The 21,506-nt window shown below is 34.1% G+C and overlaps 1 protein-coding gene across 1 annotated transcript; it reads left to right on the top strand.

Moving 5' to 3' along the window:
• The first annotated feature begins 2,721 nt into the window (after positions 1 to 2,721).
• Positions 2,722 to 15,472, top strand: LOC127714010 (uncharacterized). The gene is made up of 7 exons (XM_052219959.1): positions 2,722 to 2,991; positions 4,689 to 4,970; positions 9,336 to 9,611; positions 10,660 to 11,649; positions 12,013 to 12,158; positions 14,633 to 14,711; positions 15,450 to 15,472. Exons 1-7 carry the CDS (start codon positions 2,847 to 2,849, stop codon positions 15,470 to 15,472), a joined length of 1,941 nt encoding a protein of 646 aa, XP_052075919.1. The 5' UTR covers positions 2,722 to 2,846.
• Positions 15,473 to 21,506: the final 6,034 nt, after the last annotated feature.

The raw sequence follows: 21,506 nt of genomic DNA, 5'->3' as shown, positions 1-21,506 counted from the left end.
TTTCACTGAACAAGTACACAATTTTATTTAGGGGCCAGCTGAGGACCACCTCCGGGTGCGGGATTTTCTGGCTGCGTTGAAGACCCATTGGTGGCCTTCGGCTGTTGTCTGCTCTTTGGTCGGGTTGTTGTCTCTTTGACATATTCCCAATTTCCATTCTCAATTTTACAAATACTTTTTTTTAACTTTTAAAATAACCGAATGGTCCCTTTCGTCCTGTGGAAAATACGTCAGTTCTTTTCCTTTTCATGCAGGACTATCGCCATTATTTGATTAAATATTTCTTATCTTAATTAAACATTGTATTTTTTCAAATGCTAACAAAATACAAATGAATGAAACTGGAGGCAGTATATGCATGATCTTACGACCCACTAAACGAAAAATGCTAAATTGTCACAGATCATGCATCATATGACTTTATATTGTGTCTTCCGAACAGCAAAATATCTCTGGGAACATTTATAACGACAAAATTTGGAAACTATGTTTCTGATTATAAATAAAGGCGACAGAAGTTTACCGACGTTCAAATCTTGGAGTAGGAAGAGACAAATCGAAAGAAGAAACCGAAGGAATTGCAAGATCTCCTAAAGAAACGGGACAGGGTAAGCGCCTCCTGCTATGCATACATCATCCGCCATTCGAATTCACACTATTTAAAATTTGCACAATGCTGTTGAGAAATGGTTTATCTTTATCCTTTGATGCAATTAATTCATTTTCATTAGCTCACCTGTCTGAAGGGCCAAGTGAGCTTATCTGATCATTTGGCGTCCGTCGTCGTCGTCCTTCGTCGTCGTCCGTCGTTGTCCTTCGTCGTCGTCGTCATCGTCCGTCGACGTCGTTAACTTTTACAAAAATCTTCTCCTTTGAAACTAATGGGACAAATTTAACCAAACTTGGCCAAACTCATTATTGGGGTAATTAGTTTTTTTAAATATGTTCGATGATCAAGTCTTCCAACCAACATGGCCGACATTGCTAAAAATAGAACATAGGGGTAAAATGCAAGTTTTGTCGATTACCTTGAAAACCATGACTATAAATAGGGAAAATCTAACAAGGTAAAAAATGATTGGAATGATAAGATCTACCTATTGTCTATTTATTTGAAACTGTTAGCGACTTTTTAAAGGAGTTATTGCCCTTAAATTACTAATTTTACATACTTTCAATTGTTTTTGCCTTTTATATTGAAAAGTATAATAGATAGAGGGAAACTTTATATTGCAAAACACTATTTTTTTGTTTTTGCCTAATATCTGAAAAACTATAATAGATAGATAGAAACGTAAATAAGTAAGCAAAAATGATCAGCAAGACAAGATCTACAAATAATTCAACATAGTTTAAATCATCTGATGACCCCTTATTAGCTCACCTGGCCCAAAAGGGCCTAGTGAGCTTTTCTCATCACTTGGCGTCCGTCGTTCGTTGTCGTCGTCATTCGTCGTCGTCATCGTCCGTTAGCGGTTAGAAAAATCTTCTCCTCTGAAACTACTGGGCCAAAAAAAACCAAACTTGGCCTAAGTCATCCTTAGGGTAATTAGTTTTTAAAATTTATCCGATGACCTCGCTTATCAACCAAGATGGCCGCCATGGCTAAAAATAGAACATAGGGGTAAAATGCAGTTTTTTGCTTATATCTCTAAAACTAAAGCATTTAAGGGAAATCTGAAAGAATTTAAAATGTTTATCAGCTCAAGATCTATCTGCCCTGAAATTTTCAGACGGATCAGACAACCCGTTGTTGGGTTGTTGCCCCTGAATTGGTAATTTTAAGGAAATTTTGCAGTTTTTGTTTAGTATCTTGAATATTATAATAGATAGAGATAAACTGTAAACAGTAATATTGTTCAGTAAAGTAAGATCTACAAATAAGTCAAATGATCAAAATTGTCAATTGACCCCATAAGGAGTTATAAACCTTTAAAGTAAAATTTTCACAATTTTTCGTCAATTTTAGTAATCTTTTACAAAAATCGTCTCTTCTGAAACAACTAGGACAAATTCAACCAAACTTGGCCTCAATCATCCTTACGGTATTTAGTTTTAAAAATGTATCTGATGTCCCCGCCCATTAACCAAGATAGTCGCCACGGCTAAAAATAGAACATAGGGGTTTACTATAAAAGTCTATGGGAAAATTGTAAAAAAACAATTTTAAATGGTCACAACTTGAAAACTAATTTAAATAATGATTAGGGGTCTTCAGTAACTATTGTAAGACTACAATGGGATGACCTGCTTTAAATTTAACCACTGGGCCAAATTGAACCAAACTTGGTCTCAATCATTATTGAGGTATCTAATACTATTTATTTATTAATGATTTTAACCTTATTTTACATGATTTCCAAAACCACAGTAGATACAGGTGAGCGACACAGGCTCTTGAGAGCCTCTAGTTGGTGCTGTTCTCTTTAATAACGATTTTTTTTTTTATTTATTTTTCGTTGTTGCCTACTATCTGAAAAACTATATCAGATAGATAGAATCTTGAATAAGCAAAAATAATCAGCAAGACTAAGTCAACAAAGAAGTGAATTTTGTTATGAATTCTATTCTAGTCCACAAAGATGGAGAGTATCCATTAATGAAGATGCACATAGACCTAGGTGAGCGACACAGCTTCTGTAGAGCCTTTTGTTATATGTATGAGCAAAAGATGAATGAATAATACGTCTTTAATTGTATTCTTGCATTTTTTAGCCATGATTTCAGTTATTGCTGAAAAAATATATTATAATCCAAGGGAGACAGAATCAATAACATTAAAAGTGAATGTCGAGGGCAAACCGTCTCAGGTCAGATGGTTTAAGAACAATCGACTAATTACAATAATGAATAGATATTCTGGTGGCAATGTGGCATCTCCTGCTTTGATTATAACAAACGTTCATCTCAGTGATGGTGGTGAATATGTGTGCGAAGTAACAAATGGAAAGGATACAGCTCGAAGTGGTACAATTCAGTTGTCTCCAGCGTGTGAGTTATTCATCATGTTTTTCATTTTTAGTTAGCCTCCCCACTGAAAGCGTTTAAGATGACATTAAATTTTATGTCTTTGTCATTAAAACCATAGGAGCCGAGTTGTCTTATTCAGCTAACAATTATTATTAGTTTGTGAACGATGAGGTTGCAAGTTCAAACCTGTTCGATTGTAGGTGCGTTAATAAGGTCCTTATTGACAGCTTTCCTGTAAGTCAGGTTTTTCTCTCTTGGGACTAAGTAACATTTTATTTTATTCCTTTCAAAGAAAGCCCGAGTAAAGCTATGCCAATTTCTTCCGTTTTGCAAAGTAAAGCTCATTTTAATAGTAATCTATGCGAATTGTACTTCATGATCGTTACGATAACGTTATATAGTGAATCAAAATTATCTTCAATTGCTAAGATAGAAGTATATGTTATTAATATGCAAAAGGGTTTTCATTTCGTAGCAAATAAGAGCATACCGTGAATATGCGCGTGCATGTATCTATTCATTTGTTACAGAAATACTGTTCCACACTTCCTCCTCACATTGGCCTCACCAGAACTAGATGTGCTTTGCCAACCCTTAACGTCCAACGACCGTCGTCACTCTCTCTTCTTTTGATCTTTAGCATCAAGTTTCAGCGATGATTCTGTTTTTAAATTTTCATGAAACTAATAGACCGAAAGTTGCCAAATTATCTCTAAAGATTTCTTACGCATTAAGCTTGTTAATCATATCTAGAGATTTCATCCATAAAAACATGGTTTTTCTCTTACATTAAAACATAGGGTGTCAGGTTTATGTATTGGTTTTCACCTAAAAAGTTATAGCATGCAAAGAAAGGAGTAAAAGTGTTTTTTTTTATCTTTTGTTTGCTATAAAAAGTATATGTTTTCCTTAAAAAAAATGCATAGGTAAGGAATAAAAGAAGGATGTTCTAAAAGGGTAAAAAGGAGCACAGAAAGGGCAATTATTGACTCCTAGTTGATCCTTAAAGGATTTGTCTTAATCTAAGATTTTCTATATTTATTGAACAGTGGTCATTGTTGGTTGCTCTCTGCAATCATTGTGTTTTGTTTATAGTTTATAAATATAGTATGATAAGTCGTTGGTTTTCTCTTTTTAATTGTCTCACTCACATTGTACATGTTCTATCACCTGTTGTCCTTTTATAACTTATTCATTTGAAATTCTTGGAAGATAGAACGATGGCTTACATTTGTAAATATATTTGTTAATATATTTGTTCTTTGATCCTAATTGATATTGGTTCATTGCCAATCATACCACATTTTATTATATTCTATCTAATGACCATTTTTAAAACATCCTCCTAGTAGAGTTGGATCAAACCAGGCAACAATTTTACTTTTTTTCGAAAATGGCTGTCACTCTTGGTATACATTTGTTTGCCAGATGAACATGATGATCGATAGTGTCTACTTTAAGCCTTTAACTATAGTGATAATATTATATTACTGAACACTGAACATGATGAACGATAGAGCCTACTTTGAGCCTTTAACTTTAGTGAAAGTATTATATTATTGAACACTGAACATGTAGACCGAAATTGTTTGTTTTTCTGTAACAACTTTATCCTTTGAAAAGAATTGGTAAATCCTAAATCATCCTTCTTTGCAATTATAATGCGCGATAGATAAATACATGATTTGTCTTAAATATTGTATATAATTTTTTTGTAGCAATGTTGTCAGTTATTGCTAGAAAGACATTTTATAACCCAATGGAGACAGAATCTGTAACATTGCAAGTGAATATCGTAGGCACACCTTCTCAGATAAGCTGGTATAAGGACAATCAACTAATAACAACATCGAATAGATATTCCGATGGAATTGTGTCTGCTCCTGCGCTGACCATAACACACGTCAAACTTATTGATGGTGGTGAATATGTGTGCGAAATAACAAATGGAAAGGATACTGCTCGAACCAGCATAATCCAGTTGTCTCCTAATCCATTATGTGAGTTGGCTATCTAAATCTTTTTTAGAACCTTTAGCCATTTCTTTTCTCTGAATTAATTTGGTTGACCTAACCAAATTTCATGACGTGGACCGAATGGCTATGCAAACCGTTTAAAGTAAATGTAGTTTGTATTTTCCATGACAAACGAGTACATTTCCTCATCTCATTTGTCCACATCATGCATTTAATATTGATTGCTAGACGTAAAGCAAATACAAACTTTTCAATCTTATTATGAAAATAAAATTCCCCGTTTGGGAAAGACACGATACAAACTCATCAAATATACCAGGATTGTGATTTTAAAAGCCAAACAGGAGGTTGGTCAATACAGGACTCATCAGTGTCGCTCAAATCAAAATCAAGTTTGAAGACCAAACCAATTAGGAAATTGAAGAGCATTGAAAACTAAATATTACAAAAATTATTCCAGATCTGGCATAAAGAGTTTCTTAACATTAGATTTACAAAAAAGACTGAATTATATTAATTGTCAAAATAGTGCCGACTACTGCAAGTTCTGGGCTAGTGAGACCCTAACAAATTAATTTAGATAAACAATAATATATGATAGGTGGAAGCTTAAACAGGATGAGAGGAATAGAAATCAAATGGTTACATTGCAAACAACAGTAGTTATCTACAAAGTACAAATGAAAATGATATTTTGCAAGCATTGCTTATAAGATAAAAGAGGGGCGAAAGATACCAGAGGGACAGTCAAACTCATAGATCGAAAATAAACTGACAACGCCATGGCTAAAAAATAGAAAGACAAACAGACAAATAATAGTACACAAGACACAATATAGAAAACTAAAGACTAAGCAACACGAACCCCACCAAAAACTGGGGGTAATCTCAGGTGCTCCGGAAGGGTGAACAGATCCTGCTCCACATGTGGCACCCGTCGTATATATGATAGGTGAAACCATAAACGGGATGAGAGGAATAGAAATCAAATGGTTACATTGCAAACAACAGTAGTTATTTACAAAGTACAAATGAAAATGATATTTTGCAAGCATTGCTTATCAGAGCCGAACCCTTTTTGAACCATTTAACTGTATAAAATCTATTTATTTTTGAATATATATATATATTAAAAACAATACTTTGATTATTGTCGCATAGATAAACCTATTACGATTAATTAGTATTCTTTTTTTCTGAGTGAAAAGGAACTTCTCTTTTGTCTATTGTTCGTGTTGTATTTGAGCACTTAAAGTGTTTATCGAAGCCAGAAAATAGACTGAACACTTTGTACAATTGATAACATTTGAGGGTAAGAAAAATATGTAAAATGCACTGTAACATATCAGCTGTGTATAAATATAAAATATTTACGGACTACCAGATAACTGAAAGAGCCAACGAGAATGAAATGCTATATACATGCAATATAGCAATTTTAGAACAATAATGGTCAATTTTCCATTTTCAATATATTTATAAGTTATGTTAAATAGATCATTTTTGTCGAGCCTTCGACTTTAGTCGAAAAAGCGAGACATAGCGATCCTACATTCCGTCTGCGTCGTCGTCGTCGTCGGCGGCGGCGGCGGCGTCCACAAATATTCACTCTGTGGTTAAAGTTTTTGAAATTTTAATAACTTTCTTAAACTATCCTGGATTTCTACCAAACTTGGACAGAAGCTTGTTTAAATCCATTTTTTCCTTATTTTACTTTTAAATGGCAGATTTTCTGCTAGGAAACAACACATTCACTCTGTGGTTAAAGTTTTTAAAATTTTAATTACTTTCTTATACTATTTTGGATTCGTACCAAACTTGGATAGAAGCCTGTTTATGATCAAAAGCTAGTATCTAGAAGGAAATTTTGTAAAAAAATAAATCCATTTTTTCCGTATTTTACTTTTAAATGGACTTAGATTTTCTGCCAGGAAACAATACGTTCACTCTGTGGTTAAAGGTTTTGAAATTTTAATAACTTTATTATACTATTTTGGATTTGTACCAAACTTGGACATAAGCTTGTTTATGATCAAATGCTAGTATCTAGAAGGAAATTTTGTTTTCTTCCAGTTAACATTACATTCAGTCTGCAGTTAAAAGTTTTTAAACATTTATTAGATTCATAAACTATCCTGGATTTTTACCAAACTTGGACAGAAGCTTCTTACGATCAAACGATAGTATCAAGAGGAATATTTTTATTGATTTACTTCCCTCATTTTTGTTGAGCCTGCGATTAACAGAAAAAGTAGGCGAGACACTGGGTTCCGCGGAACCCTTACGAATTTTTTATTAAGAAATAATTCTAGCAAGCCATGCTCTATGCTCATTTTAACATGGGTAAGCATTATATTTGTCAATATCTTTATACCGACCGACAGCGAGTTGTAAAATGTTGGTTAATATAATGCCTACCCATGTTAAAATGAGCATAGAGCGCGGCATGATAGAATTATTTCGACTCTAATGGAAAATTTTGAACTTTTTGTACTTCGAAGCGGGCCTATAATAAACGTCCAAAAGGCAGCCATTTTGATTTTACGAACCCAAAACGATATAGAAAATCAACCGTTTCACGATAAAAAATGAACAGATTGTCGTCCCGCTGCATTTGTTTGCACCTGTCCTAAGTCAGGAATCTGATGTTCAGTAGTTGTCGTTTGTTGATGTGGTTCATAAGTGTTTCTCGTTTCTTGTTTTTTATATAGATTAGACCGTTGGTTTTCCTGTTTGAATGGTTTTACACTAGTAATTTTTAGGGCCCTTTATAGCTTACTGTTCGGTGTGAGCCAAGGCTCCGTGTTGAAGACCGTACTTTGACCTATAATGGTTTACTTTTATAAATTTTGACTTGGATGGAGAGTTGTCTCATTGGCACTCATACCATATCTTCTTATATCTATCTAGATACATGTAAACTTACTTTAAGAATGAATTTATTTAATTTCCTTGCGAGATACACCATCACAAATGTCCATTTTGTTCTCCGGCGTTGTTCAACTGACTTTTCAATTTCAATTGTGACGTCAATCACGTGCAGCCCATGTTCTATTGCAAGTAGAACACGACTTTGTTTCCAAGGTAAAGGGAAAACGTTATATTAGAATACCCAATTGGCCATATGTCATTGGTTATTTCAGACATAGATATTTCAATTAATACGGTTACATTCAATATTGAGTCGGGAACATGTTGAATAAGGACTTACAGGAGGAAAAGGCAATATTTCCATGATTAAATACAGTAATTTCAATTGAAACTTTATTTTTCCAAGATAGTTCAAAAAAGTTTAATGGACATGCTTTGAATTTTATGACCACAGTATATGTAAAGTCCGAATAATTTTTGTCTCACCTTGACGGAGTCAGTTTATGTGGAACCACAAGTGCTAGGTCAATGATATTTGGTGTGCATTTGTATTAGTATTGGCACATCTCATTTCCATGTCGATTATTTGGATCCGTTCCTTCAGTCATGGTCTATTGACTTTGAAATTTTTGCTTAGTTTACATGTATTAGTTTGTGATTAGGTCGGTTTATGAGAAACCACTAGTGGTAGGTCAATGATATTTGGTATGCAGTTGTATTAGCATTGGAAAATCTCATTTCCATGGAGATTATGGGGCCCTGTTCCCTCAATCATGGTCCATTGAATTTGAAACTTTTGCTTAGTTTACATGTATAAGTTTTTGGTTATGTCAGTTTATCGGACACCACTACTGGTAGGTCAATGATATTTTGTATGTAGTTGTATTAGCATTGGTACATCTCATTTCCGTGGAAATTATTTTGCCCTGTACATTTAGTCATGGGTAATTGACTTTGAGTATTTTGCATAACTTACATGTTAAAGTATTGCTATTTTATTTCAACATTTGCTTTTTACTATCAAAATCACAAAAAGGCGAGACATATGTCTCTGTCAACAGTTTATTTATTTTAAGTGCTTTAGAGGTTTTTCAGTGGTGCTCTTTTGACAACCGGTTGATAGATTAATTGTATGTTACGTGCAAAATTTTTGAAAAATAAAAAGAATTTCATAAGTCAAAGTATACATACTAGCATATTCAGTGGTTATCGTTTTTTACGGTATATCATATTTATTTTTTTTGTTTGTTGTTTTGTGCATAAAGCAGGACGTTGGTTTCTCTATTGACTTATTTTATATTTTATAATGTTGAAGGCCGTACAGCTATCATCTACGTCATTTCGTCTCTGGTGGATTGTTGTCTCATTGGCAAGCATTCCACATCTCATTATTTTATAATATAAATAAATATATTTAACCCTGAAGATGACATTAGTGTAAATAGTTTAAATGGAATGGTGGATACTTACCACGATAATTTCCATAGTCAATATCAATATCTTATCTTTATTTTGTAGCCCTTCTGTCAGTGATAGCTCTAAATACTTTATACATACCACAGGAGGCTAAATCTGTAACACTGACAGTAAAAATTGTTGGAAAACCTTCTCAAATAACATGGTACAAAGACAATCAGCCGATCACACTATCTGATAGATACTCTGGTGGTAATGTATCTGTCCCTTCATTGACCATAGAAAAAGTAGCCAATAGTGATATCGGTGACTATGTTTGTGAAGCCACAGATGGAACTGTTACAGTGAAAACGAAAACTATCAATCTGTCTCTTAAAAGTATGTTAGATATCTTATTTTCTTTTTTAAAGTGATAGTTTAAAATAACTTGACCAATTATATAAGTGTTTTAGATATTGTACCTCTGGCCATCAAAATATTTTTTTTTTTATTTTTTGTTCCTCTTAAGCTCTGTTATGATTATGCTTTTATTTTTGGCCTATATAGCTAATAACAATATAAGAAATCATATTTCATCATTTTAACTGTTGAAAATTAAATCTATGGAAGAAACTGATTATATGCATATGATCATGAATGACACAAACAATTCCTTAATTTAATAGAAAGGCAGGAATAGAAGATGAAACATTTTGTGGGTCAATTTTTATTTTATTTTCCAACTGTGGGGTGCTACCTTAGTGCTTTTTTAACAATACGTGTAGATATATAGACTTTATAAATTAATGTCAGTTTTTCACTATTCCTGCAGTTTTCACATTCGAATTGAGGTATTATCTTCCAACCTGATATAAAAGATGCAAGCTCCATGAAATCATATGGACATTTTCTATGTAATAAACACATAATATCCACATTTAATTCAGGTTTTAGAGAAAAGTAACTTAATTAACTAGTTATGAGTAATGTAAACAAAACTCATAGAATGGATTTTTTAAGAGACTTGTTCAATGATTAAATGAGATGTTTGTTATTGTCATTTGCATTTTCATCATTTTTCATATTTGCCATGGTTGTGTTTGTTTTCATAGGATTTGGAATGCTTCGTTTGCCAATCGCTTTTTTGTATATGTATTCTTAACCAATTTATTGAATATTACAATTTTGAAAAATAATAAATGAATTTTATATAAACTTTTCTTCGACACAGAACTGTTTATTTTTTTATTTCAATGTAGGAATTTGGACATTTCTTCTGCACCTAAACTGAAAAGTTAATATATCAATTATTCTCAAATGTGAAATTGTAGATGGAATGTTTACTTAATAAATAAATGTAATTACATGTTTTTGAATATATTTTGAAACCGTCAAAACAAAATGAATGAAATTCAAACATCTAAAAAATGTAAATAAATATTTTCAGGTAATACGGATGATTCCAAAATAATACCTGACATTCTGCCACCAATACAACCGAGCATTCAACCACCAATACAACCCGTTCATCCACCAATACAACCTAGCGTTCAACCTCCTACATTAATTACTCGAGCACCAACAACCATACTGATCACCACTGAATTGCCAAATAAAAAGCTTACAACAAAATTCTCTGTAACAACTACAGAACTTCCTAAACCAGATGTAACTATTGCACCACAAACCAAATCACCTCGACCTAATACTACACGTCCAAAACCTTCATCTCATAGAACAATATCAAAAAGCAGAAGCGGCAGTTCATCTTTCAGTGCTGGTTCATCAAGTTCACAATGTCATTTTCATGATGGACGACCATGTTGTAAACAGCATTACGGACCATTCATTAACGTTGATGTAAACGTTCTAGTAGATGGCAATAGCGTTGAAGATAGCAGCCTTGACAGTAGTCTAGATGAAAATAGCCTTAATGACAGTATCCTTGGTGACAGCAACTGTGCAGCTTGCAACAACAAAGGTGGAAAGTTTAAAATGGCTGCAACAACGAAACAACCATCTGATAGCAAATTGTCTCCAACTACAAAACAACCATCTGACAGCAAAGTGTTTCCAACTACGAAACAGCCATCTAACATTAAACTGATTCCAACTACAAAACAACCATCTTACAGCAAAGTGTTTCCAACTACGAAACAACTATCTGACATTAAACTGATTCCAACTTCGAAACAACGATCTAACAGCAAACTGACTCCAACTATGAAAAAACCATCTGATACCAAAGTGTCTTTAACTACAAAACAACCATCTGACAGCAAACCGATTCCAACTACGAAACAACTATCTAACAGCAAAATATCTCCAACTACGAAACAACCATCTAACATCAAAATGTCTCCAACTACGAAACAACCATATGAGAGCAAACTGACCCCAACTACTAAACAAGCATCTGACAGTATTCCAATCTCAGGTGATGTTTATTTTTGTTTTGTTGTTTCCTTATTTATCAAAGGAAAATAAATACTCGCTATGTCAGATCTATGATATTGTCGTTATATATAAATAAAAAGATGTGGTATGAGTACAAACATGGCAGCAATGAGGTATCTTTTCTCATCCGTCATTACAAAGATGGTAGCAGTGAAGTGATGTTTTTGAATTCGTCATTACATTATATTTTCAACTACAGTTGTATTAGGAACCTACACTCCAGTTCGTTCGTTCATGCCCGTACAAATGTCTTTAATATGAGAAATAACAGTTTAAACTGCTTTTTATTTTCTTGTGAGCATTAGTTACTGGGTTTTTGATTGTTTTTGTTTTACTTTTTTAGGCAAACTTGGCGGTTTCCTATTCAATACCAAAATACTTGAGAAACGAAAAAGATCTGCTCAGACAAACGATTTCAGCTGTTACTCCTGTGATGATTTGCCGTACGGCAGAACATGTACCACTATTAATCGTTGTCATTCAGGACATGTACGTATCCTACAATTCACCAGTATCATGACGCTGCGTTCAGCATGGGTTGAAGTATTCATTTTCATACTAATATTTACTGTTATATTTAAAAGCTGGATTTAAACTTTATGTTAGAAATTCTAGAGAAAAATCTTTCCTGGAAACATGATTTTTTTTTCCTTTTTTTTTTTCAAAAGTTTTGCCAGAAAATACTTGCTACCTTTTTCAAATAAGGAGGATCCTCGCCGGACGAATGGATAAAGTAGTTTATCTACAGCCATCCTCCTTGTCAACAGTGAGGTTTTCAGATCGAACCCTGCTCGTGGAAGGTGGGTTTGACTTATATCTTAATTGACTACGTATGCCATTTTTCCTTCCGAACGTCGATGATTCTCTCAGGGTATTCTTCATTCGTTACGTACATATTGACAATTCATAAACTGGTAAATTCTGTGAATTACACAAAAACTAAGGTTGAAAATCCCTCTTTGGATCAGATCTGATTTTTGATTTTTTTCATTTCATGAATGATTAAAAGCAGATGTTTGGTATACATCCATATGATAGGACAGTAGAAATCCAATAACACTAACCCGAAAGGCATCCCTCAGAGACATTTGAAAGTTTTTTGACGCTTTATACTCGGCATCTTTCACTTCATCAGTTTTTGAATTTAAGAGAGTCTGGTGGAGGTAAGGAAGAAAGGCACTTAACCATGTAGATATAATTTTCGTTCGGCCGACATGGTGTTTCTTTGACCGCCTGTATCATGTAAACTTAAAGATAATTCAAACTCGACAAACAAGTTTAATGGGTTTCTTTTTTTGTTACAGTAGTATGTATTTTATTGATGATAAATCCCTTTATTTACGTTAAAGGGGCACTAGCTGTCAAATTCATGTTCACCGATTTGACTCAAATTCTCATATTTGATTAATAACAATGTAATTCATTTATCCAAATTATTAAAAGTCTTAAATAAACAATTTACAGAGCATGGGCTCGATAATATGTAGCTTCGTTTCTTGTGTATTTTAGTCTAGACGCCATCTAATTAACTATCGAGTTGACCTCCGAAAATCATCGATGGCCATATAAGGTATACAAACATAAATATAGATATTAAAAAATTAAGCTAACTCGTGCAATTGGATTTTTCTAGGTCTATTTAATTTCAAATTATAGATTAAAAAAATATGTTAATCATCGTTTTTACCTGTATAAGAATGATTTTTGTCGATCGAATCAGTCAATCAAATGATTTACCTTTGTTTCACTTTCAATGTTGATGTTGACATTCTTTTCCTTCAAATGACTGATCACGCACGATTCATGCCTTATCCATCTCTAGCTAGGGAGTTAAATTGAAGTTCACATGAATACGGATTCAATGAAGGTCGAATTATTCACTTGCAAGTGAATAATCAATCTTCAATGTTTCTTAGCTTATTTTGTCAAAATTGAACCATACTTGCTGCTAAAAGCGAATTATTATTTCACTATTTCACTTTCATTAATGATTGAACGAAAAAATCCTATTTTAGATTTTTTATATATCTCGTAGCTAGTGCCCCTTTAACTGTATGTGGTACACATTATATTCCTTAAGTGGTTGAAAAATTATATCAGTCCATTGACAATTGGTACTATCAATGATAAGCGTTTAATAAATTGATATGATGATGCGAGCATAGTCATATTATGACATGTGTAACACGACGGGTGCGAAATGTGGAGCAGGATCTGCTTACCCTTCCGGAGCACCTGAGGTCACCCCCAGTATTTGGTGGGGTTCGTGTTGCTCAGTCTTTGGTTTTCTGTTTTCTGTTTTGTTTGCTGTTGTTGGTCTGTTTGTCTTTTTTAATTTTTAGCCATGGCGTTGTCAGTTTATTTTCGACTTTGAACGTCCCTTTGGTATCCTTCGCCTCTTTTTATGAGAGTTTCAAATCGAAGTTGTAGAGTGTATATTGTTTCAGTTATGAGTCATAGAAGTCATAACTTATGACTTCTTGACTATTAATTGTTAATAATTTAATTTTGGATGTAACACGTCATCCGATTGGCTGAAAATGTTTTGTCTATCAGCTCATAGACATAATTTCGTCATGTGACCATGACGTCATCAACGTTTTTTATCATGATTTACTCCTTATTAGAATTATATTATAAGGAATGACTGTAATATTTTTTCTGTCTATGAAGAAATAACATAAAAAATGTGGTGCACACTTTTAAATAACCCGCTACGCGAGTTATTCAGTGTGCACCACATTTTTGATGTTATTTCTTCATAGACAGAAAAAATATTACAGACATTCCTTAAATGTTTTTGTATATTTAATAAATTCTGATTAAAGTTTTCGGTTGGTCATTGTGTTATCATACTGCTCTTCTTTGTTTGAGAAGCAGATCTGTTTTTTTATCCGCCAGAGTATGAAATAAAGGGTGTTACTGTTGATTATATTTATTGTTAACCTGTATCTAAATTTCAGGAACACTGCATGACACAATATAACTTCCAAGAGAATGGATTAATATCAACAACAACCAGATGTAGTCACATGCATGCAAGTATTATAAATATGTTTGAACTATTTCTTACATCCTAATCGACGGGAAATAAAAATCTGTACGCATAACGTTTGTATTTATTTTTTATTATTAAGAAGTTAACTATTTAATATATATACCAAATTATTTTTTTTTACAAAATTTTACGGTTCACTGAACATTGAATTATAATAGTGCAAAACGGGTTCCGGTTCCCTACTTACACATATTCTAGTTTCATTTGTGAAGTCAGTTCAACGTGAGTATGGTCAAAATTTCAATTCGTTGCACGTTATTCGATCATCTTTCAATCGATAATGGACAATATATACTCATGTTATCTTGCCAACAGCACAAGGGAACATGAGTACAATATCAATGTTATTTTCAATCCGATGATATTCTTTTATAGTTTGTATACACGTAGTTTATTAAAATATTGACAGATTTGCATGAACAGAGAAGAAAATAATGCAGATGAATGTTACTTGGACGACAAGGGGAATTTTGAAGGATCTTGTACCTACTGCTGTTCAAAAAACCAATGCAATGCAGTAATCTCATCACAGGAACATGATGAAGACAACGATTGTGGTAAATAATAATTAATATATTTTGTTATTGTTATACTCCTGCAACTTAGAGGCTATTGTATGCTTTAACTTTGTCTTCTGTTCTGTACTGTCATGACAAACAAAAACAGCCAGTCACATCTCTTTAATTGTACCGTAGATTATATATTGTGGTTGTATTTTGTAGATAGTGGTTTAATTGGTATTTAGATACTGAATTGCTTCTTTTTCCGTTTGAAAGACTTTTCAAACATTATGATATACTTTCGAAAACTCATACATTTTGTCCAAGGTTATAGTTATCTTTTTTATTTAATATTGTGTTTATATTGTGTCATAGATCAAATTTATTCGTTCAGTGTATGTTTACTTGTTTTTGTTAATATGTCTTTTTGATTGAGTTAAGCCATTTCGATTGATATTTTATAGTGTGTCTTTCTATGTTATAATGTTACACTACTATTTCAGGTTAGGATGAAGGTTGGCGCCTGTTAAAACGTTTAAACCCGCTGCATGTGTTGGCACATGTCCTAGGTCAGGAACCTTTTGTTCGGTGGTTGTCGTTTGTTCATGTGATTCATAAGTGTTTCTCGTTTAATTCTAGTTTTTTATATAGATTAGACCGTTGGTTTTCCTATTTTTATTGTTTTGGGGCCCTATATAGCTTGCTGTTTGGTGTGAGCCAAGGCTCCGTGTTGAAGGTCGTACTTCGACCTATAATTGTTTATACTTTATACACATTGTGACTTGGATGGAGAGTTGGCACTCATACCACATCATCTTATTTCTATATATTAAGAGATGTGGTCTATTCGGAGTTTAGTGTGACGTCCATTTTCGCTGAACTAGTATACCTTATTGTTTAGGGGCCAGCTGAAGCCCGCCTCCGGATGCGGGATTTTCGCGCTGTGTTGAAGACCCGTTGGTGGCCTTGGGCTGTTTTCTGATCTTTGGTCTGGTTGTTGTCTCTTTGACGCATTACCCGTTTGGTTTCCATTCTCAATTTTATCAATGATATAACTTTCCACCAAAATAGAAGAGGACAAAGATGTACACAACTATAAGACACTGAACGGCCTTCAATAATGAGTAAAATCCGTACCCATATGGTTAGGTTACCAATATAAATGAGCAGAAAATTGAAAGAATACTATTACAGACGGTAACAAAGGGGAACAGCTGGAGTACTATGTTCTTGCTTGTGACAGACACATAACGACTGTGGCTGGTTTAATCATTTTTATGAGCACACAACAATCCCCTAATCACGGACAGAAATAGAACAACATATCAATTTCAGAAAAGCATGTAACATAAGAGTACCCAAACTTCATGTACACCTACATTGACAGTTTTTTTTTTCACCTGCGTTTATTTAAGAAACAGACAAAAGTTTCCATTTTTTGTTTATTTTGTAGATGTATCTTTATCTACTATATATTTCCACAAATAGATTTTTTTTTTATAAAAATACGAATTTTGTAGTCTCTCAGGAAACCTATAAGATTCCGATGCTTGTTTTGCCAAATATACTAACTATTAAAAGAAAAAATTCCTCATATCAAACTGACTACAAATTTCGACTATTCAGACTTTTATCTCACTACTGACTTATATCAACTGTAAATTCAGAAATGTTGGCGTGCTTTTATTTACTTTCACAAATTTTGCACTATGTACAAAAGTTGCGATTTCATGAAATGTTGCACACAATTTATGCGAGCATCTTTTTTTGGCGAAACCTATTCCATCGTACTTTTCGCAATAATAAAAAAATCGCAAAAATTTTTGAATCTTCACTATAAACACCACAATGATAAAGGGTAATTAATTTTTAAGTTTAATAGACTATGCATTATTCAGAGTGTCTACACTAAGTAATGTTCGAAATCGGTAGGGCATATTCGATTCTTGTGCAGGCCTATTATTGCAGAAAATATGTATATACGTAATAATGGCCAGTCGTACAAAAAGTGATTTTTTTATTGATTTGTGTTATTGCACTGTAGTATTTATGTTGTTAAAACAGAAACGATGACATTTTGTATAATGTCACCATCTGAATACAATTTCTACGCTTCGCCTTTTGTTCATACTTACATTAATTCTAGGAAAATAAAAAAAAATGTGTCATTTATACATGTAAGAGGCACTATTAGATGCCAAAAACATGGTATTGCCTTAAATTGCTACAGTATGTATGATGATGCAACAGCCTTTACTGAAATGTGATTGAAATACATTTTACAGATAATGATGATGGCATGGGGAAATGTGATAAGAACAGATTTACAAGATCAGCAACAGAAGATAAACCGATTTCTGTACCATTAATCGTAGCAGTAAGAAATAAAACAGATACTTCCTCACCGAGGTATAAACGAAGACCAAAAGGAAAAAGGTCGAAGCAAAAGTCTGGCGACAAATCAGAAAATCAACTTTCAACAAATAGTGTAATAAAAACAACTAAAAGCTCAACAAAACCGGAAATTAAATTGACAACTCTACTTCCACCACCTATTTTTACTGTGTCACAAACAAATCAACCTGCTGCTAAGCCAACTCAAACTAGTCAGCTTGCAAACGACATTCAACAGACCACACCAGCCCCTTTTAAAAAACCAAAGTCACAACAAAATTATCGTGAAATATCAAAACAAAAAGGCGCTGAAATATCCAAAAACAAATCGCACGGTAAACCATCTAAACAGAAGTCAGGCAGGAAATCATCGAATCCAAAGTCGGGCGGTAAACCATCTAAACAGACGTCAGGCGGTAAACCATCTAAACAGAAGTCAGGCGGTAAACCATCTAAACAGAAGTCCGGCAGGAAACCATCAAATCCAAAGTCAGGCGGTAAACCATCTAAACAGAAGTCCGGCAGGAAATCATCGAATCCAAAGTCAGGAGGTAAACCATCTAAACAGAAGTCACGTGGTAAACCATCTAAACAGAAGTCTGGCAGAAAATCAACGAATCCAAAGTCAGGAGGTAAACCATCTAAACAGAAGTCAGGCAGAAAATCATCGAATCCAAAGTCAGGCAGTAAACCATCTAAACAGAAATCGGGCAGTAAATCATCGAAACCAAAGTCAGGCGGTAAACCATCTAAACAGAAGTCAGGCAGTAAATCATCAAATCCGAAGTCAGGCGGTAAACCATCTAAACAGAAGTCCGGCAGTAAATCATCGAATCCAGAGTCAGGCGGTACACCTTCTAAACAGAAGTCAGGCAGTAAATCATCGAATTTAAAGTCAGGCGGTAAATCATCGAATCTAAAGTCAGGTGGTAGATCATCAATATCAAACGGTAAATCATCTAAACAAAAGCCAGGCGGTAAATTTATAAAATCAGGTGAAAAATCGTCCGGAAAACAGTCAGGCGGTAAATCATCTCCTTTAACATCTGGTGGAAGGCCAATTAAACCAACATCTCCTGCATCTAATGGTCATAAGTCCACATCAAATTCACAACAAAAATCAAAAGAAAAGGGCAATAAATCTTCCAAACCGAAGTCGGGCACTCAATTATCTAAAACAAATTCAGGCGACAGATCACCGAAACCAAAATCAGACAGCCAATCATCTAATCCAAGGTCAGGCAGCAGGTTATCCAAGCCCAAGTCAGATGGTAAATCTACAAAACCAAAGTCAGGAGACAGATCACCCAAGCTGAAGTCGGACGGTAAATCATCTAAACAAAAGTCAGGTAATTTGTCATCTGGATCAAATTCAGGAAAACGTGGAGGAAGTTCTTCCTGGCAAGGAGATTCATCAAGTATAGAATATCATAGGCATCGTCCTTCATGCCATTTCCATAAAGGGCGCCCATGTTGTAAAAAGCATAACAGACCAGCTGTTGATGTTAATGTACATGTCCATGTAGATGCTGGAATAAATGGCTTGCGTCCATGTCCAGATTGCACAAATAAACATTGGAAACTTGGGAAACGACTGAAAACCACTGTTACCAAATCCCTGTAAAAAGGTAATGAATTGTTAAAAATAAAGATATGATTCACGTTGTTTGAACAAACATTAAATTAAGCACACAGATATAAAGGCTGCTTTTTTCTATGATTCTTACTTGATATATATATAGTTTATTATAGCTTATTATTTTTCAAGTTTTCAAGTTTTCAAGATTTTATTGGAACACTCAGACAAAGATACATCATGTGTAATAGAGGTAATATCAACAGCATTACATTAACATGACAAATTAAATATGTGGTGTCAATTATATACATACATGTAGCAACAACAACAACGTTTGAAAGCTTACGGGCAAAGTATTTGATAAATACAGAAAGTCGTTTATACCGTTGTACATTTTCTTCATTTTGTTATAATTAGGATTCATAGTGTAGTAGCTCACGTAAATTAACATTAATATCTTTATAAGTACATAGAACTATCAGATGAAATTCATCACCAATATTATTCATTTAATTATTAATTATTAACAATAATAGAGAATACGGGACATCTAGAATGTTTACCAATAAAAACAACGAAGCAAAAGCAAAAAACCAAACAGCAAAAGATTCACCATTTTAAGATTCTTCTTATACATTGCAATTACAAAAACAATTGAAAGTTCATTAGCAAATCGAATACCAACTAGTGTGTTCCTGACTGCTCTTTTTCTAAGTAAGATTAACTGCAATTTATTGATGCACATTGTCTATGGACATATGTTGTATCGATCTTTTTTCCAAGTACTGACAATAGTAACTTAATTCCATTTGTAAATGTACAATTTGAATGTGTTTCGAAATATAGAAACAAGTGTTGAATGCATTTAGGTAATTTATTTCAATGGTATTTTTCTACTCAGTTTCAGAGAAAAGAAGTATGAATAAGAAGATGTGGTATGAGTGCCAATGAGACAACTCTCCATCCAAGTCCCAATGTATAAAAAGTTAACAATAATTATTATTTGAACCATTATTTGATGCGTTTCTGTTTTAGGTGTCTTCCCTAGATGTGATGACGGAATTCGTACATTAGTGGTCATCTGTGTCAAATACTTAGACAGGAAAATGACTTTAAAGATTTAATTCTTGTTGCCTATTGTGGATCAGATCATCAACTGAATGTAAACGATTTTTGTCGTTATCAATAAATGGAGTATATTGTATTCAAATAAAATGGTGACAGAATATTCTTTATATTTTTTATCTTGTAAAAACAAAAGTAAGCATAACTGTGTTAGCCTTTTGATATGTGTAACCCAATTTGCAGAATGAAAATAACAATAAATTTGGTGCGTCTAACACGCTTTTCGTATTTTCATTCATCTATTGTCGACGCTTAAACCCTGAACTCACAAATTGTAAGGAGCCAAGGATGTACTAGTTCTTGAATACGTAATGAGCCAAATAAACAAACGTTAACAAGAGAAATAACGAATTCCATCCAAGGTCAAATTTCCCTGAGGGAGTTGGAACCTATCCATCCAAGGTCAACTTCCCCGGAGGGGGTTAGAACCTATCCATCCAATGTCCACTTTCCCTGAAGGAGTTGGAACCTATCCATCCAAGGTCAACTTTTCCTGAGGGAGTTGGAACCTATCCAGCCAAGGTCAACTTTCCCATAAAAGGAGATAGAACTAATCCATCCAAGTTATCCAAGTTCAAATTTTCCTGATGTAGTTGGAACCTATCAATCCAAGGCAAACTTTCCCTGAGGGAGTTAGAACCTACCCATCCAAGGTCAACTTTCCCTGAAGGAGTTGGAACCTATCCATCCAAGGTCAACTTTCCCTGAGGGAGGTTGAACCTATCCATCCAAGGTCAACTTTCCATGGAATTGGAACCTATTCATACAAGGTCAACTTTCCCTGAGGGAGTTGGAACCAATCCATCCAAGGTCAACTTTCTAAGAGGGAGATGGAACCTTTCCATCCAAGGTCAACTTTCCTTGAGGGAGTTGGAACCTATCCATCCAAGGTCAAATTTCCCTGAGGGAGTTGGAACCTATCCATCCAAGGTCAAGTTTCCCTAAGGGAGGTGGAACCTATCCATCCAAGGTCAACTTTCCATGAAGGAGTTGGAACCTATCCATCCAAGGTCAATTTTCCCTGAGGGAGTTTGAACCTATCCATCCTAGGTCAACTTTCGCTGAGGGAGTTGGAACCTTTCCATCCAATGTCAACTTTCCCTGAGGGAGTTGGAACCTATCCATCCATGGTCAAATTTCCCTGAGGGAGTTGGAACCTATCCATCCAAGGTCAACTTTTC

The sequence above is a fragment of the Mytilus californianus genome, unplaced genomic scaffold (genome assembly GCF_021869535.1).
Source record: "Mytilus californianus isolate M0D057914Y unplaced genomic scaffold, xbMytCali1.0.p SCAF_9, whole genome shotgun sequence".
NCBI lineage: Eukaryota > Metazoa > Mollusca > Bivalvia > Mytilida > Mytilidae > Mytilus > Mytilus californianus.
Note: the sequence above shows the minus strand (reverse complement) of the source record. Positions and strands in the feature narration are given on the sequence as shown.